This window comes from Lissotriton helveticus, chromosome 1_1 (assembly GCF_964261635.1).
Source record: "Lissotriton helveticus chromosome 1_1, aLisHel1.1, whole genome shotgun sequence".
Classification (NCBI taxonomy): domain Eukaryota; kingdom Metazoa; phylum Chordata; class Amphibia; order Caudata; family Salamandridae; genus Lissotriton; species Lissotriton helveticus.
This window is the reverse complement of record NC_136057.1, coordinates 226,132,588-226,154,392: the sequence shown is the minus strand read 5'-3', so window position 1 is coordinate 226,154,392 and position 21,805 is coordinate 226,132,588. Positions and strand designations below refer to the sequence as shown.

Here is a 21,805-nt window from a genome sequence, read left to right as displayed (position 1 = left end):
ATCACCAGTGTTATACATCTCCCTTCAGTTGCATCAATGGTGGCTGCAGATTGCAGATATTAAACTGATCTGGGTTTGTGGTTACAAATATACCAAGGTAACAGAAGCCTTCACTCACTATCTTTGCTTCAAACTCCCTGGGTATGTGTGGGTGTGCAATGTGGTATGTAAATTATGGATTTAGACCAATTTATAGTGTAACTGGAGTATTTCCCGAAGATCATGAATATATTCATCCCTCTACTTATTGAGGGCTGCTGCGTAGAGGAGGGTATCATCCGTATATAAGGATATAAGGATATTCTATCCTCTCAGTCCTCGGACCAGCACAGTCCTTGTATCAGTGGATCTGTCAAAATCCAGGTAGCCAGGGGCTCCTGTCCCAAGGCAAAGATTTGTGTTTATAATTGACATCTTGTCCTATTCATCTTTGGAGTGGGAGTGACCTGGACGTACTGCCATTTAAAACTACCTGTGTCTGTAGAACAGCATCAGCTAAGCCTGGAATTTAGGTCCAAAGCCCATCTTCTCCAGCACTGCAAATAGATATAGCCATTCAAGTGCTTTGAATGCCATATGGGCATCTAGTGGCAGGACAACCACATCTTTCTGCAGTTTGTCGATTCTCCCCTACCCTTCTTGGAATCTGCTTGAATTGAGTACCTATTACGCCAGGCATTAAGCTGGATCGATCTGGTTGTACTAGTCTTAGCACGATCTGCACAAGTCAAGATGCGAGTAGTTTGGTTAGTATTTTGACTCTGCATTAAGGAGGGAGATGGGGCGATAGGAGGCACATTTATCTCTAGTTTTACCCTCCTTATGACTCACCACGATTGATGCCAGCTGTTGGTCCTCTGTGAGCCACCCCTTTTCTCGGATTTCAAATACATATTATACCTTATTAGCTGCCAATTTATATAATTATATTCAGAGGCATTTGGTCCCAATGCTTTTTCTGACTGGATACTGTGAATTGCCTGGGCCACCTCTCCATCGATGATGTCATCCTCCATCAATGTTAGTTCATTGAGGGTAAGAGTGGGAATGGAATATCTGCTAGTGATTCTGGGAAGTAATTACACACTTACTCAGTGAGGTATTGGGAGTTGGATAAAGCCACTGCTCAAAGGTGTTTATTAAATCTATGGGAAGTCACCAACCTGACTAACAAAGGGTCTGATTCACAGAATGAACTTAAGACTCAATCCTAACCTTACTACTATTTTGGTATTCACAGAATGCACTTACTACTTTTGGCATTCACAGAATGAACTTACTACTTTTGGTATTCACAGAAGTTAGGATTTTGTCTTAAGTCTGTCTTAAGTCTGTCTTAAGTCTGTCTTAAGTTTGTCTAAGCCGGGCTTCTGTGCGAGTTCACATGCCTCTCGTTTATAAAGGGTCAGAGACCGATCAGAGCAGCAAATGAGGAGAAAGATGTAAGTGCTACCTCGTTGGGTAAATGTATTGTGCTTTTCCTGCACTACAGCTGTGTAGCGGCCCAAAAGAGTTGTCTCCAGTGACCCCGTGTGTCTGTAACTTTGCCACTACGCCCATAGGCGCCGGGGTCCCTCGAGTGAGCTGTCCATCACAGTGGGGGAAAGGGCGGGATGAGGTTGCATAACCTAGTGTGTGTGGACTGGGGCCGGGCTTCTGTGCGAGTTCACATGCCTCTCATTTATAAAGGGTCAGAGACCAATCAGAGCAGCAAATGAAGAGAAAGCAGTAAGTGCTACCTCGTTGGGTAAATGTATTGTGCTTTTCCTGCACTACAACTGTGTAAAGGCCCAGAAGAGTTGTCTCCAGTGACCCCGTGTGTCCGTAACTTTAGCACCACGCCCATAGTCGCCGAGGTCCCTCGAGTGAGCTGTCCATCACAGTGGGGGAAAGGGCGGGAAGAGGTTGCACAGCCTAGTGTGTGTGGGGCCGGGCTTCTGTGCGAGTTCACATGCCTCTTGTTTATAAAGGTCAGAGGCCGATCAGCGCAGCAGATGAGTAGAAAGCAGCCTCCTGATCACTGGAAGTACAGGGGGATTGCGCTCGAGAAACTTGTGGATGCCTAGACCCCCGTCACGGATTAAAGCTAATTGTGGATGGAATATCTGGGGAGAAAGCACACCTGCCTAGCACCGACTGTGCTCACTAGATTCTTGGGCTGATTATAATGTGTTACTGAATTTGAGCTTCAACTTGGGCACCTGTTATCTGTAAGTGCTTCCTGCTGAGGTTTAATTTTAGTGACAGGAGCCTCATTGCCTAATTGTAACTATTCTCTGACCCTGCTTCGAGGGTCAGAGCAGGGTCAGAGAATAGTTGCAAGTAGGCAACGAGGCGCCACTCAGGAAGCACTTACAGGGTTACAGCAGGTGCCCAAGTTGAGGTTAATTACTTTGTAAATGGTTACAAAGAAATTAGCTTCAACTTGGGCACCTGCTTTAACCCTGTAAGTGCTTCCAGAGCAAAATTCATCCCGCTTGCGGATTCGCGGATTTTGACGCGATTTCACGCGATTCGCGGATCGCAAAATTGCGAAATGATGGCAGTGAAATAAGTATAGGAAAGCAGGGGCTGCCCCAAAAAGTGTGAGCAAATCTGGGACAAATGGAATTTATATATCGGGGAAGCCCATAAATGGACCACTTTAGGGGAGTTGGAGGTTGTACGAATCTTAGCCAGAGGGTGTTTATGAAGGTGGCTGTTGGGGAAGGGAAAAGAAATGTGAACGCATTATATTCAGGAGAACAGACTTATACCAATGCTCTAATGGACTCCATGTGTTCTGTGTAATTACTGCCATATGCCATGTAAGAATATTATTAAAAAGAAGTTTAAAAACAAAATTGTGGCACAATTGTGATGTTTTGATGACATATTGTCTCTTTCCACCCTCATATCAAGCAAAGTATTACGCTCTCCACCAACTCCTGCATATCTTATTTTTTTAGTCCGTACCTTCTTACATTTCAGACACCTGCTTTTGCTGTTCCTGTATAATATCCAACAACAGGATAGCCAATGGTACTGTCCTCCTTATTCACTTCACATGCGAAAACCTGAAAGGGGGCAGCATCTCTGTTAGGCAAACATTTGCCTAAGCCCCATTGGTCCATCTTAATGACATGCTTCATAGTTGCATCCCCTCGTTGCATGGCCTATTCATTGAATGGTCTGTACTGCTCAAACAGATACTGCAACATGTAATAAGTTGAGTTCTAATATGTTGACACCTCCTGTATGAGGTCTTTATCTGGCATTCTATTATCACGTTGAATGACCTTCAACTGCCTCCGGGCTTTAAAAAATGGCTTAAATCAGTGCAGATTCTTCCGTAGGTGGACAGTAAGTTGACGACTTTTTGAGAAAATCGCGTATAATGATGTTGATGCAGTGTGCCAAACACACGACCCTGAAATAGCCACCATTTGCCATGGCCATAACTATATCAGTACCATTGTCCATGGCAACCAATTCATTGTTAAGCCCTCTTGGTCACTACCATTCAAAGGCCTTGTTGTTAAAGGCATCCATGATGTTTGCAGCAGTATGGGATTTTTCAATAGTGAACCTGGTTGCATGCTTCTGAACACCATTAAAGATTTCAGCAGTGTCAACACCGGCAGATATCATTCCTCTAACCCCCACAAAAGAGATCCAGTGTGCAGTGATGCACATGTAATCTTTGGCTTTGGCTACTGGTTCTCAAGTCTGTCATCAGGTGGAAAGTGTGAAGAAAAGCTTGTCCAACCAATTCCAGCACAGAAACACTACTAAAATAGGACAGCCGGGAACTTTCCATTTTGGGCAGTTGGCCACAACAAATTCTAGAAAAACCACTCCTTCCCACAAGAAAATGGAGGAGGTCTAGTGCAAACATTGTACATTATAACCAGCTTTTCTTTGTACAAATGTGCTGTTGGGTGGTTGCATTTGTACTACCCTTCCTGCATAAACATGCCAGAAATAGTAGCTTAACTTTCCTTTTCTGGTGCCACTGAAACCAGTGACTACTTCTTGATGCTGAAAGCAGTAAGTAGCAGGTAGGCTCAATGTGCATCTCAGGGGGTCAGTTACTGTATGCTATTGCCTTGGTGTCTAGACCTGACACTGGTGCCACTGTGATGTTGCTGATAGTGTTGTGGGCAATACTATTGCACTGCTGGGGACACAGTTGATTTTCTGAATGAAAATGTATCCCTCTTCTTCACCTTCCAACATGATCAGAGCAGATTCAGATATCCTGCTCTCACCACCTTCACCAACACAACTTGCAGTATTTTTGCTAAGGTGCGCCTCCCAGTGGATTGTGTGGGGTTTTCTTAAATGGGTTGTTTGGCCTCCGGGACCATAGTTTGTACCAAGCCTACCCCAAATATCACTTGTGCTGCAAATGAAGCATATGGCAATATTCAGCTACTTCTTGCTAACTGTCCCTAATTGGGGATGGCTACATTCTGTCAATGGTGCCACAGCAAATGCCAGAAGAAGTGGCAGTAGGTGGGTGGCTTGACATTTGCCTCTCTGCCTTACCTTATTCTATGAGATGGTCGTGAACGTAGGTCACTGCCAAGCCCTTACATGGTAGCTGGTAGAGCTATCTGTGCCAAATCCCTCAGAGCAGGTTGTGATGGGGAAACGTCAGTTTCCACTGTGACTGGGCTCACAATAATGATGACTGGCTCATCATCCACCTCTTCTTTATCTATTACATTAAAGTTTCAGGAACTTTCCTTTTCCCTAGCCTGTCCTGGCATGTCTCAGTGTGAGGCGGCATCCAAGTATTGCCTTGATCATCAGAAGGAGATCTGGATAAGAAGATGATGGAGTATCATTATTTTCTTTTTTTTGTGGAGACCTGAAAGACATTGGTCTGCAGCTTTTGTTGTCCATTGATTTCAGTTTCCCTCAATTATTGGGTATTACTTTGCAAAAGAAATAAGTCCAAATCAACGTTAATGTTCTTTGGCATTGCTGTGATGAGAGTGGTTACCTCTTTGTCAGACATGGGCTTTGACCTTGGCTGGGGTGAGTCCGCTGATAAAGGAAGGGGTGCTGCTCCCAGCTTGCTCATCAGAGGCAGGTGTGTCATGCACAAGTTTGCCAAACAATATTCTGGATGACACATCAGTGTTAAAAATAAGCTTCTCCTCCCTGCTGACCACTTTCTGTGGGACCATCTTGAAGCTTTCAGATGGAAGTGGCTCTTAGCTTCACAAGCTGAAGAGCTGAAGAGATGTCTGTGTTGTGTGGTCATGTATCATGTAGTGCACAAGCCTTCTGTCTGGCTGTACTGTGGGTTATGTAGTTTCTTCCCTTGTGCAGCTAAAAGCAAACAAGCAAGAAGAACATGAGTGAAATGTGGCATTGTTGCAGTTGAATAAGTAGTAGCATTTAGTGTGGTTACTTAAGTTATAAATAACCAACAATACATTGTAACCTTTCATGTACACTCAGGAAGGATAGAAAAGAGCATCAACAATGCAGAGATATTGACTGTCTAAACAACATTCCCGCCTGCCACATGTTCACAACAACAACTAGCTAGGAGACATGGCCAAAAAAAAGAACACATGCAGGTCTACGGCAAAAGTACACTGACTGGCTACACAAAATGGCAGCAAGTCATATGGTCAATCAACTAACAAGAGTGTTCGGCTATTCAACTCCACCACTCTGCAATACAGGAACTCCACGGGGATTGAGCTTAAGAAACTCAGGGATGCAAAGAGCTCCCTCGGGTATTACAGCTAATTTTCGACGGCAGATGTGGGGTTAAAGCACACTTGCCCAGCCTCGACCGTGCTCACTAATGTTTTGGGCTGATTAAAACGTTACTGATTTTGAGCTTCAACTCACGCACCTGCTTTATTTATATCTGTAAGTGCTTCCTTTTGAGGTTTAATTTTTGGCCCACAGGAAGCACTTACAGAGTTAAGACAGGTGCCTGAGTTGAAGCTAACTTTGTAACCATTTTAGAATGGTGCCGGCAAGCTGCCAGAGTTGCTTACTTGCAAGTTGCAACTCCTGCAGCTTGCCCGCGCCATTCTAAAATGGTTACAAAGTTAGCTTTCATCAACTAGAGCACCTGCCTCAACTGAAATCCGCCCGCGAGCGGATTTGAGGATATTTCGGCAATTTTGCGAGATTCGGAGATCTCAAAAATGCCAAAAATCTGCAAATTCCGCAAGCGGAATGGATTTTCCACCCATAGTTATCTGTGATAACATGAGTACTTCTATACAGAAGATTACAACATTACAAAGAGGCAAATCTCTACCAAACAAGGGTCCTTCCTCTGAGCTATATGAAGTAAGTGCTTCTTTGTTTGGGGGAGATATTCCTTGGCATTAAACATGCGTCACCCAAATTGATGGTAATGAGCTGACAGGTTTTTTGGTAAGCACCCATCATCCTGGCAAAAGGTGGAAGACAAGTGCATGCTACAAAGATTAAAGGTGTGCAGCCAAATGGGCGGTGCTTCAGGTGTTTTTGCACATTTGTATACTTGTAGTCATTTAAAGGGAGAACCATAGACTTTTCTCTCACCAGGTAAGGACAAGAAAGAACCCACCCAGCACAGTCACTACAGATTATGCTCCCACCTGCTATGTTTATTTATTGTAAATGTGAAATGAGCATCAGGGCCAAAAAGGGGGCTCAAAATGTAATGAGGGAGAGGAGCTATGCAACCCTCCTCCCCAGCTGATGTAGGCCATGGGGACTCAGATCCCCCGGGGTCCGGTTCAAGGTCAATGGGGGCCACGTCGGACTCCTTGCATGACCCATCCCCCAGAGCCCAGCTTCTTGCTACTGGGTGCCCTGGAGCACATCTGTGGTACCCAGTGACCACTGTTGGAATCACATGGGGAGCCTCATTGCCTCTGCAGTCCCTGCCGGCTTTGCGCTTCCATTGGGAGCTGGCAATGCTCCGATACACATGGAGTAGTCAAAAATGCTGCTCCATGCATATGGGAGCAATTCTGTCATCTGGGTTTAGCCCCCTTGATAGTGGGCAGGTAAATAGATGAAAATGCTGCTCTCAGTGAGTGGGAACAGTTTGCCAAGCAGTCTGTCAAGCAAAAGAAATCTGTGATCTCCTGAGGTTGCGTACCTTAAGACATAGCACCATCTGGGAGGTGGTGGTCTCCAGGGCTTTATATGGTCCATGAGGGGAGTTGTGTGGCCCCTCCCACTTCTATATATTTTAAATGGCCATGCACTGTGCACTGAGGTGGTTTCTGGATCCATTTTAAAGCCAGCCTTGCAAGCTGCTTTTAAAATAAAACTGTATCCAAATTCATATTTGGAATGAAACATGCTTACACTACCTTTTAATTACCTACACAGTTGTACCTAACGTCTGCCCTAGGTGCCCTAAGTTTTGGGTTACTTGTTATAAAAAGTAGGGACATTATAAAATATGTTTTATAACTTTTCGTAGGGACCAGCCAAAGTCATGCCCCCCTTGTAGTGCTGCAAGCTGTGCAAGCTAACATGGGAAGGCTTTATTAAAGCTTAACAAAGTCTCACATTTGACTGGAGTGAGCTATCTACTTAATTAAAAGTATCAAAATAAGTTACAATGCATCCGACAATTTGCAAGGTCAGATTTATTATAACGATTCCTGGAAAGTAGTTTTAAAACATTCTTTCCTAAAAAGCCCTCTAGCATCCCCTTCTGATTGGCCATCCTCTGACAACCTGAATCAAGGTGCCCCTTGATAAGTTTGTTGAGACTGAAACAGTACAGCCATTTGGTCGCAGGAAATTTGCTTCCTGGAAGAGCGAGGGACTGGAAGGGGGCTGGGGAGATAAACTGATCCTCAAGGGAATCCCAGATGTCACATAACTCAGATCAGCACCCTCTTCCTTGGAGAAGGGGTTGGAAGGGGAGTGCAGGGAAATGTTAGCCACACCTGTGGGCTGAGTTAGCCAAACCTGAACTCCAAGGAGGATCTTATCTATTTTGATTTTTAAAAAAATGCATTCTGGGAAAAAATTATGGCAATCTTTTTAAGAAGTTGCCATGATAGAGAATGGCAACTTGAACACCATTGTTCGGGGTGCCCCCTCTTACCAGCCCAGAAAGAGGAATACATATGGGAGAGTGCCTCAGACCACTGCTTGAAATACCTGAAAATGTTAGGGCATATCTATCTCTTCTAAAGAGGACAAATTGCCCTCCTGAACTCTTGGGGCCCGATTCACAGAATGAACTTAAGACTCAATCCTAAACTTACTACTATTTTAGTATTCACAGAATGCACTTACTACTTTTGGCATTCACAGAATGAACTTACTACTTTTGGTATTCACAGAAGTTAGGATTTTGTCTTAAGTTTGTCTTAAGACACACTTAAGACAGACTTAAGACAGACTTAAGACAAAATCCTAACATCTGTGAATACCAAAAGTAGTAAGTCCATTTTGTGAATGCCAAAAGTAGTAAGTGCATTCTGTGAATACCGAAATAGTAGTAAGTTTAGGATTGAGTCTTAAGTTCATTCTGTGAATCGGGCCCTTGGACTGCATAACAGAGGGCTGCAGTCAGAAGAACAGCTTCTGCTCCACTTTAAAGGCTCCACAATAAGAAGTATGTTACCTGTCTTCAGGGTCAAGGAGTGAACTCTCTGAGCAGCAACATCTGCTAAAAGGATAACTCCAGCTACCCTGCTGCACAAGGATTTACCTGGATTGACCATGTGCATTGTTGTATTTGGCCCCCAGAACCCAGGAGCCAATCCAGCGTTTTTTAACCCCAGTGCTGTTGGACCTCTCCTGACCCTCAAGGAACCTTTGAGAAGAATATCTGGAAGCTTGGGAACTTTTTGTCAACTTTTGGGGAAAAACTCCATGAGTATACTGGCATTGATAACTAGAGTCAAGCCAATGTCATCAAACCGCAACTTGGCCGGAAAGTTCAGGTTTACCCTTCAGCAGCTCTGCTGCCCAACCATTGACAACGAAGACAAAGACCTTGGGGACTCAAAGAGGAATCGTGCTGCAGCAGGCCAGCGTAGTTGAATCAAAATCCTAATCAGAGCACCCTATTGTGCGATGTCGAGAGAAAAAGCTCAAAAACAGTGACTATTACAGAAGGTAAAAACTTGACCAGGCCTTCCAGCTCATCGTATCCGACCCATGCACCTTTGCAGTCAGCCTGAAACATTTACTTTGTTGTGGTTTAACGCGACCAGATAGCAGCATTTGACGTTTTTCACTTTTTGGTACTAGAAAATACATGTTTCATTTGAAATGCATATCTCTATTTCACTAACAAGTGTGTCGTTAGATTTTTATTGTGTTGTGCCTTTGACTTTTTTACAGTTTTTGGCGATATTAAATGCTTTACACACCTGTATCCTAAGTTAATCCTGACAGCTCATCAGCCAAGCTACCAAGAGTTGATGAAAACTGAATTTATTGAGGCTTGTCTGGACCATATTTGTTATTGTGGTGTTATTACTAGTTCTGGGTACCTAACTTCACCTACTAATAACCCACCTTCCAACTTATGTTGCACAGTGGAGGGATCCAGGACATGTGTTTGATAACACTATTCAGTATATAAGTGAGGGAATTAAAAATCCTCTAAATGTATCAGTGCAGAAACTGTTTTTTTCAACTTTAAATCAATTCTGAGTTATATCATAGCAGCAGATTTTAGTGTGACCCAGACATAAGGGATACCATGGAGATTGATCATGCAAGCCTAACCGCTCTCACAGTAGTAGAGCTTTGGGATTTGTATAGGGCTTGGGAATTACAAGCATCCCCTACTACCATGAAGGAAGGCAGAACTGATAGAGGCCTGTACAGCCTGGGCAGAGTCTCAGCTGGTAGGTCAAGCCTTTATGGGTCCAGCGGAGAGGAAGTCCCCTTATACCTCAGTGATGATGAGGCAGAACGCCTCTCATCACATACAGTAACTAGAGCCCTGGCCCTACCTAGAGATGGTGGGTGGAGAGGACCCACCACAGGAAAAGTAGGACTGTCCCTCAGAGAGAGAGAGAGAGAGAAATTAAGGCCTAGTGAGCCCACATAGCCAAAGAGGCAGAGAAGTTGGCCCTGCCCAAAAATTATTGAGTGGGCAGAAGAGATGGTGGCAGCAAAGAACAGACAGATGTCTAGGGGTGGTGGATTTGACACTAGACTGCCCAATGGCAATTGTCCATGAATATCAGGAAGGTGTGCAGTCACAGTGGATTGCTGGTATAGGTGTGGGAAGAGATTTTTGTCCAGAGATGGGGAAAGGGAATGCAGTGGTAACATTAGTTCATGTAGATCGGATATAAGTTAGAGCCCTGAAAGGTTTACCTCTAAGTATGAATCAGCACAACCAGAGGCCTGAAATCAACAGCACTGAGGTTAAGGCTCTGAGAGATACAGGAGCTAGTGTGACCATAGTGGTGTACAAACTAGTTCCCCTAGAAAAGATTGCATTTGATGTATTCCACCAGGTTATTATTGCTGCTTGGAAAGGAGGGATGTGACTGGCCATAAAAAGGTAGTTGTGTCTCCTGCCCTCCCAGGAGTGTGAAGTTTCTGACAAGTCAGGAATGGAAAGTATGTTCTATGCACAGATACTGAAAGTGTCACATAGCCTGAGTGGATATGTGCAGTGACTGGGTCACAAACAGAACATCAGGGAAGTGCTGGACATTTGGATCCTGGAACAATGGGCTGAGCTTCCAGAAACCAGAGAGAGGGTGCATGGGCGGAGCCCAGACAACTAAAGAGGACCAGGGGAAATACACCCTAAGGGGGAGGATCTGAACTCTTAGGTAGAGTCTTCACCTCTACAAAATCTGTTGAGCTTAGTAGAATGACAAGGAGCCGGTGTATCCACCAGAAAGGAGCTCTGCCAGGGGCAAATATATTGTGGCACTCTTCAGGGTCTGAAGACCACTGCCTCCAGTCAGGAGAAGGATGATGGCATTGACTTCTACAGGGTCTACTGGGAGGATGATCTAATCTATACTGAGGCAAGGGACCTCAAACCAGGGGAAACCAGGAGAGTGGTGGTCCCCCAGAAGTACAGAGAGTTCCTCCTCACCTAGAGCAATGTCATATGATTGGCAGGACATTTAGGTCATACCAAGACCTAGAACAGGCTGGTCAACCATGTCTAGTGATCCAACATGTCTGCCAAAGTAACAGGGTTCTGTAGCTCCTATGCCACCTGTCATGGCATGGGCAAGACATGAGGCAGGCCAAAGATTCCCTTGATACCATTACCAGTGGTTGGGACTCCCTTTGAGTTGGTGGGGATTGACATTGGTGGTCCTATAGACCTACCAACTGCCTCAGGGAATTAATATATCTTAGGTGTAGCACACCTTGCCACATAATATCTAGAAGCAATATACTTCAGAATGGTCACTGCTACCACAGAGTCAAACCACTGCTTTGTGTCTTCACCAGAGTGGGATTTTCATAGGAGATGGTTGCAGACTGGGAGGCCAGCTTTTTCTCTGCCAATCTGAAGGTAATGTGGGATGAATGTTGCGTTACCTATGAATTCACCACCCAAATCATCCCCAGACTAATAGTCTGGTGGGTTGAGGGATTTAAAAGGCCATGAAGTGCATGATCCTGCCATGCCTGCTGTTTGCTTACAGAGAGGTACCACAGAAAGGCGTTGGTTTTAGCTCTTTAAAGTTAAAGTTTTGGGGACCATGTAAGAGGGCATTGTGGTTGGTGAGAGAAGCTTAAGAGATGCCTCTCAAGGAACCCAAACACAATGTACTGGACTGTGTGCCAGACGTGCTATCTCTTATGGCAGAGTACATGAGTAGAGCAAGCAGCAACCCAGCTCATGAAGCTGTGGTATGACGAGAAGGCTACTATGCCATAATTTCATCCAAGACAGTTGGTGTGGGTGTTGCAGCCTGTGGCTCCCTGGGCCCTCTTGGACAAATGGACTGAACCCCATCCAATTTTGGAAGAAAGGGGTATGGTTCCCTACTTACTTTGCACACCCATCAATCCACACATGGTACTACATTTCAACAGTCTGAAAGCCCACCAAGATGGGACAGACATGACCATGCTGATGGTCACAGATGAAGGAGGAGAAGAGGCAAGTGCATCTCTGCCAGAACTCCTCTCCACCACAGTGAGAGATTGGTCATTGGAGGGAGTTGTTCTCTTTCCTAAATTGATTGAACAGAGAGCAAAATGACTGGTGCAAGTTTTAAAGCAGTTTGCTGTGTAGTTCTCTTTGACATCTGGGCTCCTCACTTAGTGTGTGAATGATGCTGACACTGGTGACATCCCACCTGTCACAAACAAGGTGGTCATGTTGTCTTGCTAGGTCAGAGTAAACATTAAGGCTGAGGTAGCCAAGATCTTGGAGTTGGGGGTATTCGAGCCTTCGGACAGTCCCTGCACCAGTTGAGTAGTACTGGTGACTAAACCTAATCCCCATGGGTAAAGAAATCATTAAAATGTTTATGTGGACTACAGAGGTATAGGGTCTAGGGTCAAAGAGGGGTCTGCATGTTCCTCTTCAGAGGGCAACTTTCAGTTAAATATGATGCCCTTTGGTTTGAAGAATGCCCCTGCCACCTTTAAAAATGCAGCTTATGTTGATGATATAGCTGTATTCAGTTCCATCTGAGAGGAGCTCCTGGTCCACCTGAGGGAAGTGCTTCAGGCCCTGCAGCAGGCAGACCTAAATACCAACTCAGGATTGAGCCATGGGCAGTTCAGTGGTGTACTTGGGACATCTTGTTGGTGGGGGCCATGTGTAACCTCTTTAGCCCAAGATCCAGACCACCCTGGATAGGGAGGATCCTAAAACCCAGACACAGGCAAGAGCCAGTCAGTCAGTCAAATTTTCTTTATTCGATTAATTAAAATCATAAAAGAGCGAGCAATACACGGGAACATTTCATCATGACACATAATAATATAAATCAGAAGTTTGTTTAAAAAACCCTAAAAACACATTATACAGAATAAATTTATGCAATATTTTAAAAATGTAAAATCGATAAGATATAGAGGGTAAACATTAATCAGGGACAGAGTGCCTAATATTAAAACGATGCTTATTTATACGTGCACCGGCAACCAAAAAACTAGCAACATGGAATGCCACTTTTAAATTAGGTAAGAGTTGCAGGAACAGCATAGCTGGTTTTACCTGTGTAAAACCCATATTGCACAATATAGGCAGCAAGAATTTTTTCCTACTCTCTTTGTAGTGGCCACAGAACAGGATAAAATGGGTCGTGTCTTGAATAGAAAAATGATCGCAATCACATGGATCAGCATTTTCAGGTCTAGTCCATTTTTTAAAATTGCCCAGAATAAAAGGAATTAAATCAAGACAAAATCTTGTTAGGAGGAATCGGTGGTATGGTTTATGTACTGAAAAAAGATATGGTTCCATACCTAGAACAGATGTTATCATGCAATGTTTCCTCACCGTAGGTTTATTCAACTCTGTGGCTTCCCTCTCCAGGACATAACAGTCAGTCAAAAGATATTTGACTATCTTTACGTCTTCCGAATTTATCAAATGTGGGGAGGAAAAAAGTTCAGATCGGCCCACTAGAGTTAACTGCGTCTTAACATATTTTAACCATGGAATATTATGTGCTTTGTCCAGGGCTAAACAATCTTTAAAAATATGGTGGTTTAGAGTAAGCTCCTGATTGAGCCACACTTTCAACCAACCAATAACTGGGGCTGCCTTCAAAATGTCGGTAATGTAGCCCAGACCAAGCTCTGTATGAATTATATATGTAGAAGTCGACTGGGGGACAGAAAGCAGGGTTCTCAAGAATTTGTTTTCTACTTTCTGAATTTTGTCATGCTCGTGGTTGGTATGCCCCCAGATAACAGAGCCGTATTGAGCAACCGACAAACATTTGGATTTATAGACCTTTATAATGCTTTCCATGGGGCGAGCACCGAGCTTTTTAGCAAACCCAAGCAGCCCAGCAGCCGCTCTTGCTACTGCGTTGCTTTTAGCCAAAAGCTGGGGGCCCCACTTGCCTTTTTCATCAAAGATCACGCCTAAGTAGGGGAAAGATGGGACTCTCCTAACCTCCTTCCCAGCACAGAAGAAAGTTTTAGTCTTTCTTTTCCTGCCTGCGGCTCCTGCTATCATTACATGGGATTTTTCTGCATTAGTTTTCATGTCCAGCGAGGACTTGAAATCCCCAAAGGCTGAGAGGAGTTTGTTCAGTGCCACTCCAGAGCGTGCTAAGAGGACATCGTCATCAGCGTACAGGAGGACAGGTATCTTTATCTCTCCTGCGCGCGGAATGTCAATATGGGACACTGCCAAGACTGCCTCAAGACCATTTATATAGAGTGTAAAGAGAAGGGGTGCAAGGATACATCCTTGCCTAACCCCTCTCCCTGATTCAAAGTGGCAGGTGCATCTTCCTTCCCTGGTCACTCTGACCGACGTCTTGAGGTCTCTATGTAACTCTGCGAGGTACCCCACCAGGGGGGCATCAATGCCCATGGCCAAAAGGACCCCCCACAGCTTAGCCCTGTTAACCAAGTCAAAAGCTGAGGAGAGGTCCATAAAGGCCATGTACAGAGAGCCCCCCTTGGCAGTTACATATTTGCTTATGATCAGTTCTAGATTTAAACACTGATCTAAGGTTCCTCTTTTGGCTCTAAAGCCACATTGTGCATTCGATAAAATGCCCTTCCCTTCTAAAAGCTGGGTCAGTCTTCCTAAAAGGACTCTTCCCAAGATCTTGATGCTAGAATCGATTAGGGAAATTGGCCTATAACAGGCTGGATCTGTTCTTTGACCCTTTTTAAAAATCGGTATAATGGTAGACTTTGACCAGCTGATAGGGAAAACAAAATCTCTTGTGGCATTAAAAATGTTAGTAAGAATTTTGGCGCTTAATTCAGGAGCACTCTTAAAAAAGTCTGCGGGAACCCCATCGGGGCCCGGAGCCTTTTTAGAATGTGTATCGCTGATCGCTTTTTTTACCTCTTCTATGCTAAAAGGGGAAATAAGAGGAGCTGCTTGTGTGGATTGTGATCCACAGCCTGGGATATTATCAGTAACAACTAGGTGAACTGCAGCTCTTTGTAGAATTATTTTGATATTGGATACTATAATATTCACTGCCCACTGCTAATCTCGTCCCATAATGTTTTGCAGGGCCTTTGGTTGGGGTTGTTTTTTTGCCAATAACTGTGCTTGGGGTGGTCTTAAAATGCTGGGATCACCACTGAAGTTCAACAAAATGTGCTTTTTGTTTATGCTCTTTGTGTTCAAGGCATCTGCTTGGTGCTCCCCCTAGGTCAGGGGGGACCCCAAAATCATCAGCTCTCTCATTACCTAATGTTTTCACTGCAAAAGTTCATTTTTGTGGATTGGTTATAAGCTGTTAAGCATCTGAGAATATTGTTGATTTAGATGCTACGCTACGTTTTGGTACTGTACTATGTGCAATTTGCAAAGTGCGAATTAGTACAAACTCTGCATGTTCCGTCAGCGTAACGTACTTTTAAGCCCAGGGTTAAAACTGACCACACATCTCTCAGACAACTCATGCAGATGAGGAAGATAATTAAAAACTGTTGATGTAGTCAATTTCCCTAAATGCAAAGGAGTTCCTAGTGGAACACAGAGCTCAGACTGCCCATGCCAATGTAGATTGACTTTCCAGGTTTTATTTTCCTTAGCTGATGAGGAATACCAGGGTGTAAGTTAGTTACCATAACCTTTGGTCTGGTGGGGTATTTTGCCCTGATCACCCCGGTTGTTTTGACTGATTCTGTTGGTTACTGACTCTGTCATGAGGCCTTCTTGTGCTCACTATTGTTCTCCATTTTAGTTCTCTATTTTATGTTTAACTTGCACAATATTTTTCTGAGAAGATGCTGTACATATTGCTTGTTTTAAGAAAGCCTTTCTCATTAGCTAATCTGTACATTTCGTTCAAGGCTAAGTACACAGAACAAGGGGGCATATTATCAAGGACCGGTGTTAAAATTATCGCTGTTTTATCGGCAGGAAAGTGCCGATAAAACGGTGATAATGGGCTTGATAATACGCCCTTGTTAATTCCCATAGAAGCCCATGTTAACACAAGAACATGGGCTTCTACGGGAATTAACAAGGGCGTATTATCAAGCCCATTATCGCCGTTTTATCTGCAGTTTCCTGCCGATAAAACGCGATAATTTTAACACCGGTCCTTGATAATATGCCCCATGATATCTTAGTGCTTCTGTTGCGTTCTCAGAGAAAGCTTCTAACACATATGCAGACCATTGCATCAGAGGTGTGCCTAAACACAGTGAGGGTTTTATTATATAAACTGTGTACTGCCTTTTTGGGTCAGAGGAGCACTCCGGTCACAAATGTCCTGGAATTATGCCAATGTCTGACGTGCAGTTTTGCTGATGCCATTCTTCCATCCTGCAGAGAGAGACATTGCTAATTCCACTTCAGGCATATTCCATTGTCCAGTTATCCAGGTATGGGTGCTCCAGCTAACCTTAACGATCTGGCAGAGGGTACACCCACAATCATCTCAGAGGTGGGATAGTGATAGTTAGGAATATCTAGAAATCCAATTGACATTGTGGGACTGTTTATTCTTATCACCGTGTTATTTATGCTGGTTACATTGTTTTTCTTTATGTGCCTAACAATCACAGTTCATTCTCTTCATGCGATATTCTGATGATTTTAACACATGTATTGAAAACTCAGGGGCATATTATCAAGGGGCTTTATCTCCGCTTTTTTGGCTTTAAAAGCCAAGAAAGCGGAGATAAAATTATCTCCCTATTACCAAGCTGTCGCTAACACCAGTTAGCGACAGCTAATAGGAGATAGTGACTATCTTGGGCCCCGCTTTGCATGTCAGTGATATTTATCACTAATGACATGCAAAGTGGGCGTGCCAAGATGTTAGCGACTGAAAACAGTCGCTAACATCGCTATCTCCTATTACCAACTTTTGGAGATATTCGCGCTAAGCGCGAATATCTCCAAAAGCTAACACTTGTCCAGGAGCAGTTCTTAGCCATGTTATCCAATGGGAGGTGGATAACATGGCTAAGAGGATTTGCTCGATAATGCATGAATATCGCTGACTTTTCAGCGATATTCATGCATTGCGGCCGTTTTTTATCGCATTTGCGATAAACCTTGCTAATAGCAAGGTTTATCTGCGATAAAAATCGCCGATTTGCGGCGATAATTTTTGTCTCTAAACAAGTTAGAGACAAAAATGATCTCCATTGGTTGGTAATATGCCCCTCAGTTTGTATATTTCTTGTATTTTCTCCGGGTAGGCATGAGCAAAAAAATAAAAGGGTAAGAACTGTCTACATAATTCCCTTGGGGATCAAAGTGTCATGTTCTGATTGCCAAAATCACCTGCCACCCTGGCAAGATTAGAGGTTTGGCTAAGGCACTGTGAACTATCCAGGATTTGGGCTGACAGTCTCTGAGGGTGCCGATGTACATTCTGAAGCCTTGTTATTCCAACACATATAACCATAACTCTAAAATTGCCCTGGGGGCGGCTAATGTCATCTGACATATTTTAAATTGCTTTTTGTTCTATCTCTAATACCTCCCTTGGGGCTTCTTGTGTTTAAAAAAAGACTAAGGGGTATATTACCAACAAGTAGCGATATTTAACGCTAAATAGGCTTAGCGACAATTTTTTTATCGCTGAGCATCGCCGGAATTTATCGCTGAGATAACTTGCTATTAGCAACGTTTATCTCCAAAGAGATACATTTTCCGGCGATAGCGGCGAAATGCGTGAATATCGCTGAGAATACAGCGATATTCACGCATTAGCGATTAAATGCTTTTAGCCATGTTATCCACCTCCCATTGGATAACATGGCTAAGAACTGGTATGGGCAGGTGTTAGTTTTTGGAGATATTCGTGCTTAGCAAGAATATTTCCATCGCTACGCCTGCCTTGCTAATAGGCGACAGCGACATTAGCGACTGCTTTCAGTCGCTAACAGGTTGGGTACGCCCACTTTGCATGTCATTAGCGATAAATATCGCTGACATGCAAAGCGAGCCCCAAACCGCTCGCTATCACCTACAAGCTGTCGCTAACTGTTGTTAGCGACAGCTTGCTAATAGGGCGATAGAATTATCGCCGCTTAGCGGCCGAAAACGGCCTCTAAATCGGCGATAATTGCCTATCGCCCCCCTTGGTAATATGCCCCTATAGACCTCTCTTTAAAGGCGTGGGTGCACGTACCATATGGCTAATATGCCTGGACAGATGTAGTGAACTGTACAACCCATTGCGGTGAGTTACACGTCTTTGTAGTTGACACATTACTCTAAAATCTATATGTGTTTAAATATCGCTAAAATTTGAAATGTAGGAGGTGAGTAACTGTATGTTAGATTTCTGCTATATATTCACATTGGTTATGCATCCTGTTGACATACATGCCTTTATGTCTTTAATATAGGTTGTATGCAGTCCATACTGAACAGTCAGAATAGTGGTTCAGTATCAAGAAGTATTTTTGATTTATTCACATGTTTTTTCAAGTTTTTTCACGTACACACCATTTAGAACTGCAGTAGCTGAACAAATTGACTCTGAAGAAGATCCCGACACTACTTAGGTCCTCCTGGCCGAAATGTTGGTCTAGCTACACATGTGTCTCTAATGTCGGCACTTGTGTCATCAGCTCCTCATTGCTTTTAATCCTGACACAGGGTAGCTGAATAAAGTTACAATATAGCTAACCCTGTAGCCAGTTTTAACCTTTCACATCACAGCACTGCACATTCTTGTCCCACACACACACTCCGGCTCACATTGGGGTTTAGTACACCCTGCCTGATCAAATAAAATATCCCTGAGCTCCTCCTTCGTAGAGAGGGTTGTAGCCCACACAAAGACTAGCTCTTCTGTGTGAGGAGGCACCCCCATGATGAAACATTACACCTCTGGTGTGAGGGGAACCATCCTGAAAAGGTAATCCCCCTCCTGCATGATATACTAATAACTGTAATGTTATGTGACAGGCTTTTTAATTTTACTGACAATTTGTTCTCATCTCAAACAATTAGCTCACCTGTGCAAAGAGAGAAAGCATGATGCTAAGATATGTGTTACAAAAAGAATGTCACACTTTTTCCATGGACGATCTTAGCTGGAACATCATGAGTATATTTTTCAATCTAGAGCAGCATTATTATCTGAAATCTTTCCTTATTTGTGACATTGACTTTGATAAATGAAGAGATGATACATTATTCTAAATATTATAGGTTTTCAAAGACTATTGTTTCAATGTGTTCATCTGAAATCTGAAGTTGATGTGTTTTCTATGTGTCTTCCTTGTCCTACTAAATATTATCATCCACAGATATGAACCCAAGTAACGAAAGCACTGTGACCAAATTCTTCTTCGTCGGATTCACCAATGACCCAGAGCTGGAAATTCCGTTCTTTTTACTGTTTTTATCGGTCTACACCTTCACTCTGCTGGGCAATTGCAGTATCATGGTCATTGTCTGGCTCAGCCCCCAGCTCCACAAACCCATGTATTTTTTCCTCAGCCAACTTGCTTTTTTGGATTTATCTTTTTCCTCTGTTATCTCTCCCAAGATGCTGGCTGATCTTCTTACTGAGAAACGAATAATCACATTCTCTGGCTGCATTGCTCAAATTTATTTCTTCAGTGCCTTGGTTACCACAGAATTCTTCCTGTTGGCAGTGATGGCATTTGACCGCTATGTAGCAATATGTAACCCATTGTCATACACAGTCATTATGAGCAATGATCTGTTTTTGTATTTGGTTGCAGGGTCATACATTGGTGGCTTTTTGCACTCTTTGATACATGCAAGTTGTCTTTACCGGTTATCTTTTTGTGGTCCTGATGTCATGAACCACTTTGTTTGTGATTATCCGGTGCTTTTGAAGCTGTCCTGCACTGACATCTTGATAAATGAATGGATCCGTTTTGTAGTTGGTTCTTTTGTAGTCACTGGTTCTCTCTTTGCAATACTTATCTCATATTCAAACATTATTACCACCATCCTGAAGATTGGTAACACAAGAGGGAGACGCCGGGCTGCCTCTACCTGCATCTCTCATTTCACCAGTGTATGTCTTTTTTATGGCAGCGGTTTCTTGATGGAGATGATTCCCAATTCAAGCTCGTCAGAGGGGCAGTACAAAGTAGTTACAGTGATTTTCACCATCCTGATACCTGCTGTAAACCCCCTGATATACAGCCTGAGAAACAATGAAGTGAAAGAAGCTGTGCGGAAGATATTGAGCTGGACATTTCATACTCATTAATGGAGACGTTTGCAACTACCGAGAAGTAACCAAGTAAACACTAGTTAACTAAACATTACGATATTTCTGATATATTAAGACAAATCTTTAATGTTCTCCTGCCAGGCTTGCCTAGGCCATCACTATGAACTGGCTAGATTTAGGTGCCAGGATACATGTATCTACATTTATGTATCTAGAAAACAAAATGTACATGAAATCATAAACTTAGAATATGGGACTAGCATTAATTTAGCCATAACAGCATATTTACAATACTGCTTGAGTGCGGTGACCTAGCATTTCCAATATAATTGTCTATGTCCATAAAAAAATTGCAAAAATGTTATTCCTCACTTTTCTATACTTTCCTGCCTTCAAACAAAAACGACCATATGCTGACTCCTAAGTTCAATTAATACATTTCTGGAACAGTTCTACTTTCTTTCACAAGATGGCAATACTGAACCTTCATCAACCCAATTACAATCAACTTATGTCATCTTGTTTCTGAATTCCAGTCTCTTTAAAACAGAAAAGATAAATACAAAGAAAATGCTTGGGTAAAGTCGCAGCACTCTTAAAGTAATAGCAACACATTGTGAGCTTCTATCTCTTTGAGTATGGCTTGGAAAAACTGGGGTAATACTAATATAATTACCAGAAAGTCAAAACCAGATAGGCTGTCAAGGATTCTCCCAACAGAATATCAGGAAAGGCAGATATTATGACTTGCTGCTTCGGCAGCTCGCAGAGCAACAACAGAAGGAAAGCACAGCTGAAACCCACCTATTGGTTAACATACACTTACATGACAGTCTCCCTCTCTCTAGAGAATTCGATATGTACTAATGTATCCAGAAAACAAAAAATATCAGACATTGTAAAAGCAGACTAAGGGAGTGACATTAGTATAGCCATTCAAAGCATGCATACAATATTTCTTGAGTATAGATCCATATTTAATTTTTTATGTCAACAAAAGTTGCAGAGCTGTTACTCTACATTCTGCCATAGTTTTCTATCTTCAAACAAAAATTCAATGGTCCTGATCTTTGAATGCTTCTTTAACTTTCTCACACTATTTTAGCCAATAGTTTCTTCTTGCTCAATCTCATCATTTAACACTTTCAAATAGGTAGGAAAGACTGAACACTGAATTCTGTCTTTTATTCAATTAAAAGAATCTTTGTAGCAGTCATATGTTTCATCAAACCAAGGATTGACGAGTTGCTGAAATGCAAAATAGAAACATTCTCTCTTGTCTGAAGTCTGACAACTGAGTTTTATATGGTTTACAAGGTTTCCTTTTGTATGTTTAATCAACCATCAATCACATCCAATCACTGCAAACTGTTCTACCAATGTATTTTCTGTTAGATTCCTTTCATATCGATAGTACTTCATTAAGACACGTATTTTCCTGATGTGGACTCCTAGAATAGTATGTATCTAACATATTTGCTTTGACAATATCAGTACTTTCTGTCTCAAACTCAGCACAGTATTAGATTTCTGAAAAC

At 42.9% G+C, this 21,805-nt stretch overlaps 1 protein-coding gene across 1 annotated transcript; it reads left to right on the top strand.

Moving 5' to 3' along the window:
- Positions 1-19,364: 19,364 nt before the first annotated feature.
- Positions 19,365-20,303, top strand: LOC144760765 (olfactory receptor 5J3-like). The gene has a single exon (XM_078646550.1). The coding sequence runs from the start codon at positions 19,365-19,367 to the stop codon at positions 20,301-20,303; it is 939 nt and encodes a 312-aa protein (XP_078502676.1).
- Positions 20,304-21,805: the final 1,502 nt, after the last annotated feature.

Excerpts from the sequence above, each read along its gene's own strand:
- LOC144760765 (XM_078646550.1), top strand. The coding sequence starts at position 19,365 with ATGAACCCAAGTAACGAAAGCACTGTGACCAAATTCTTCTTCGTCGGA.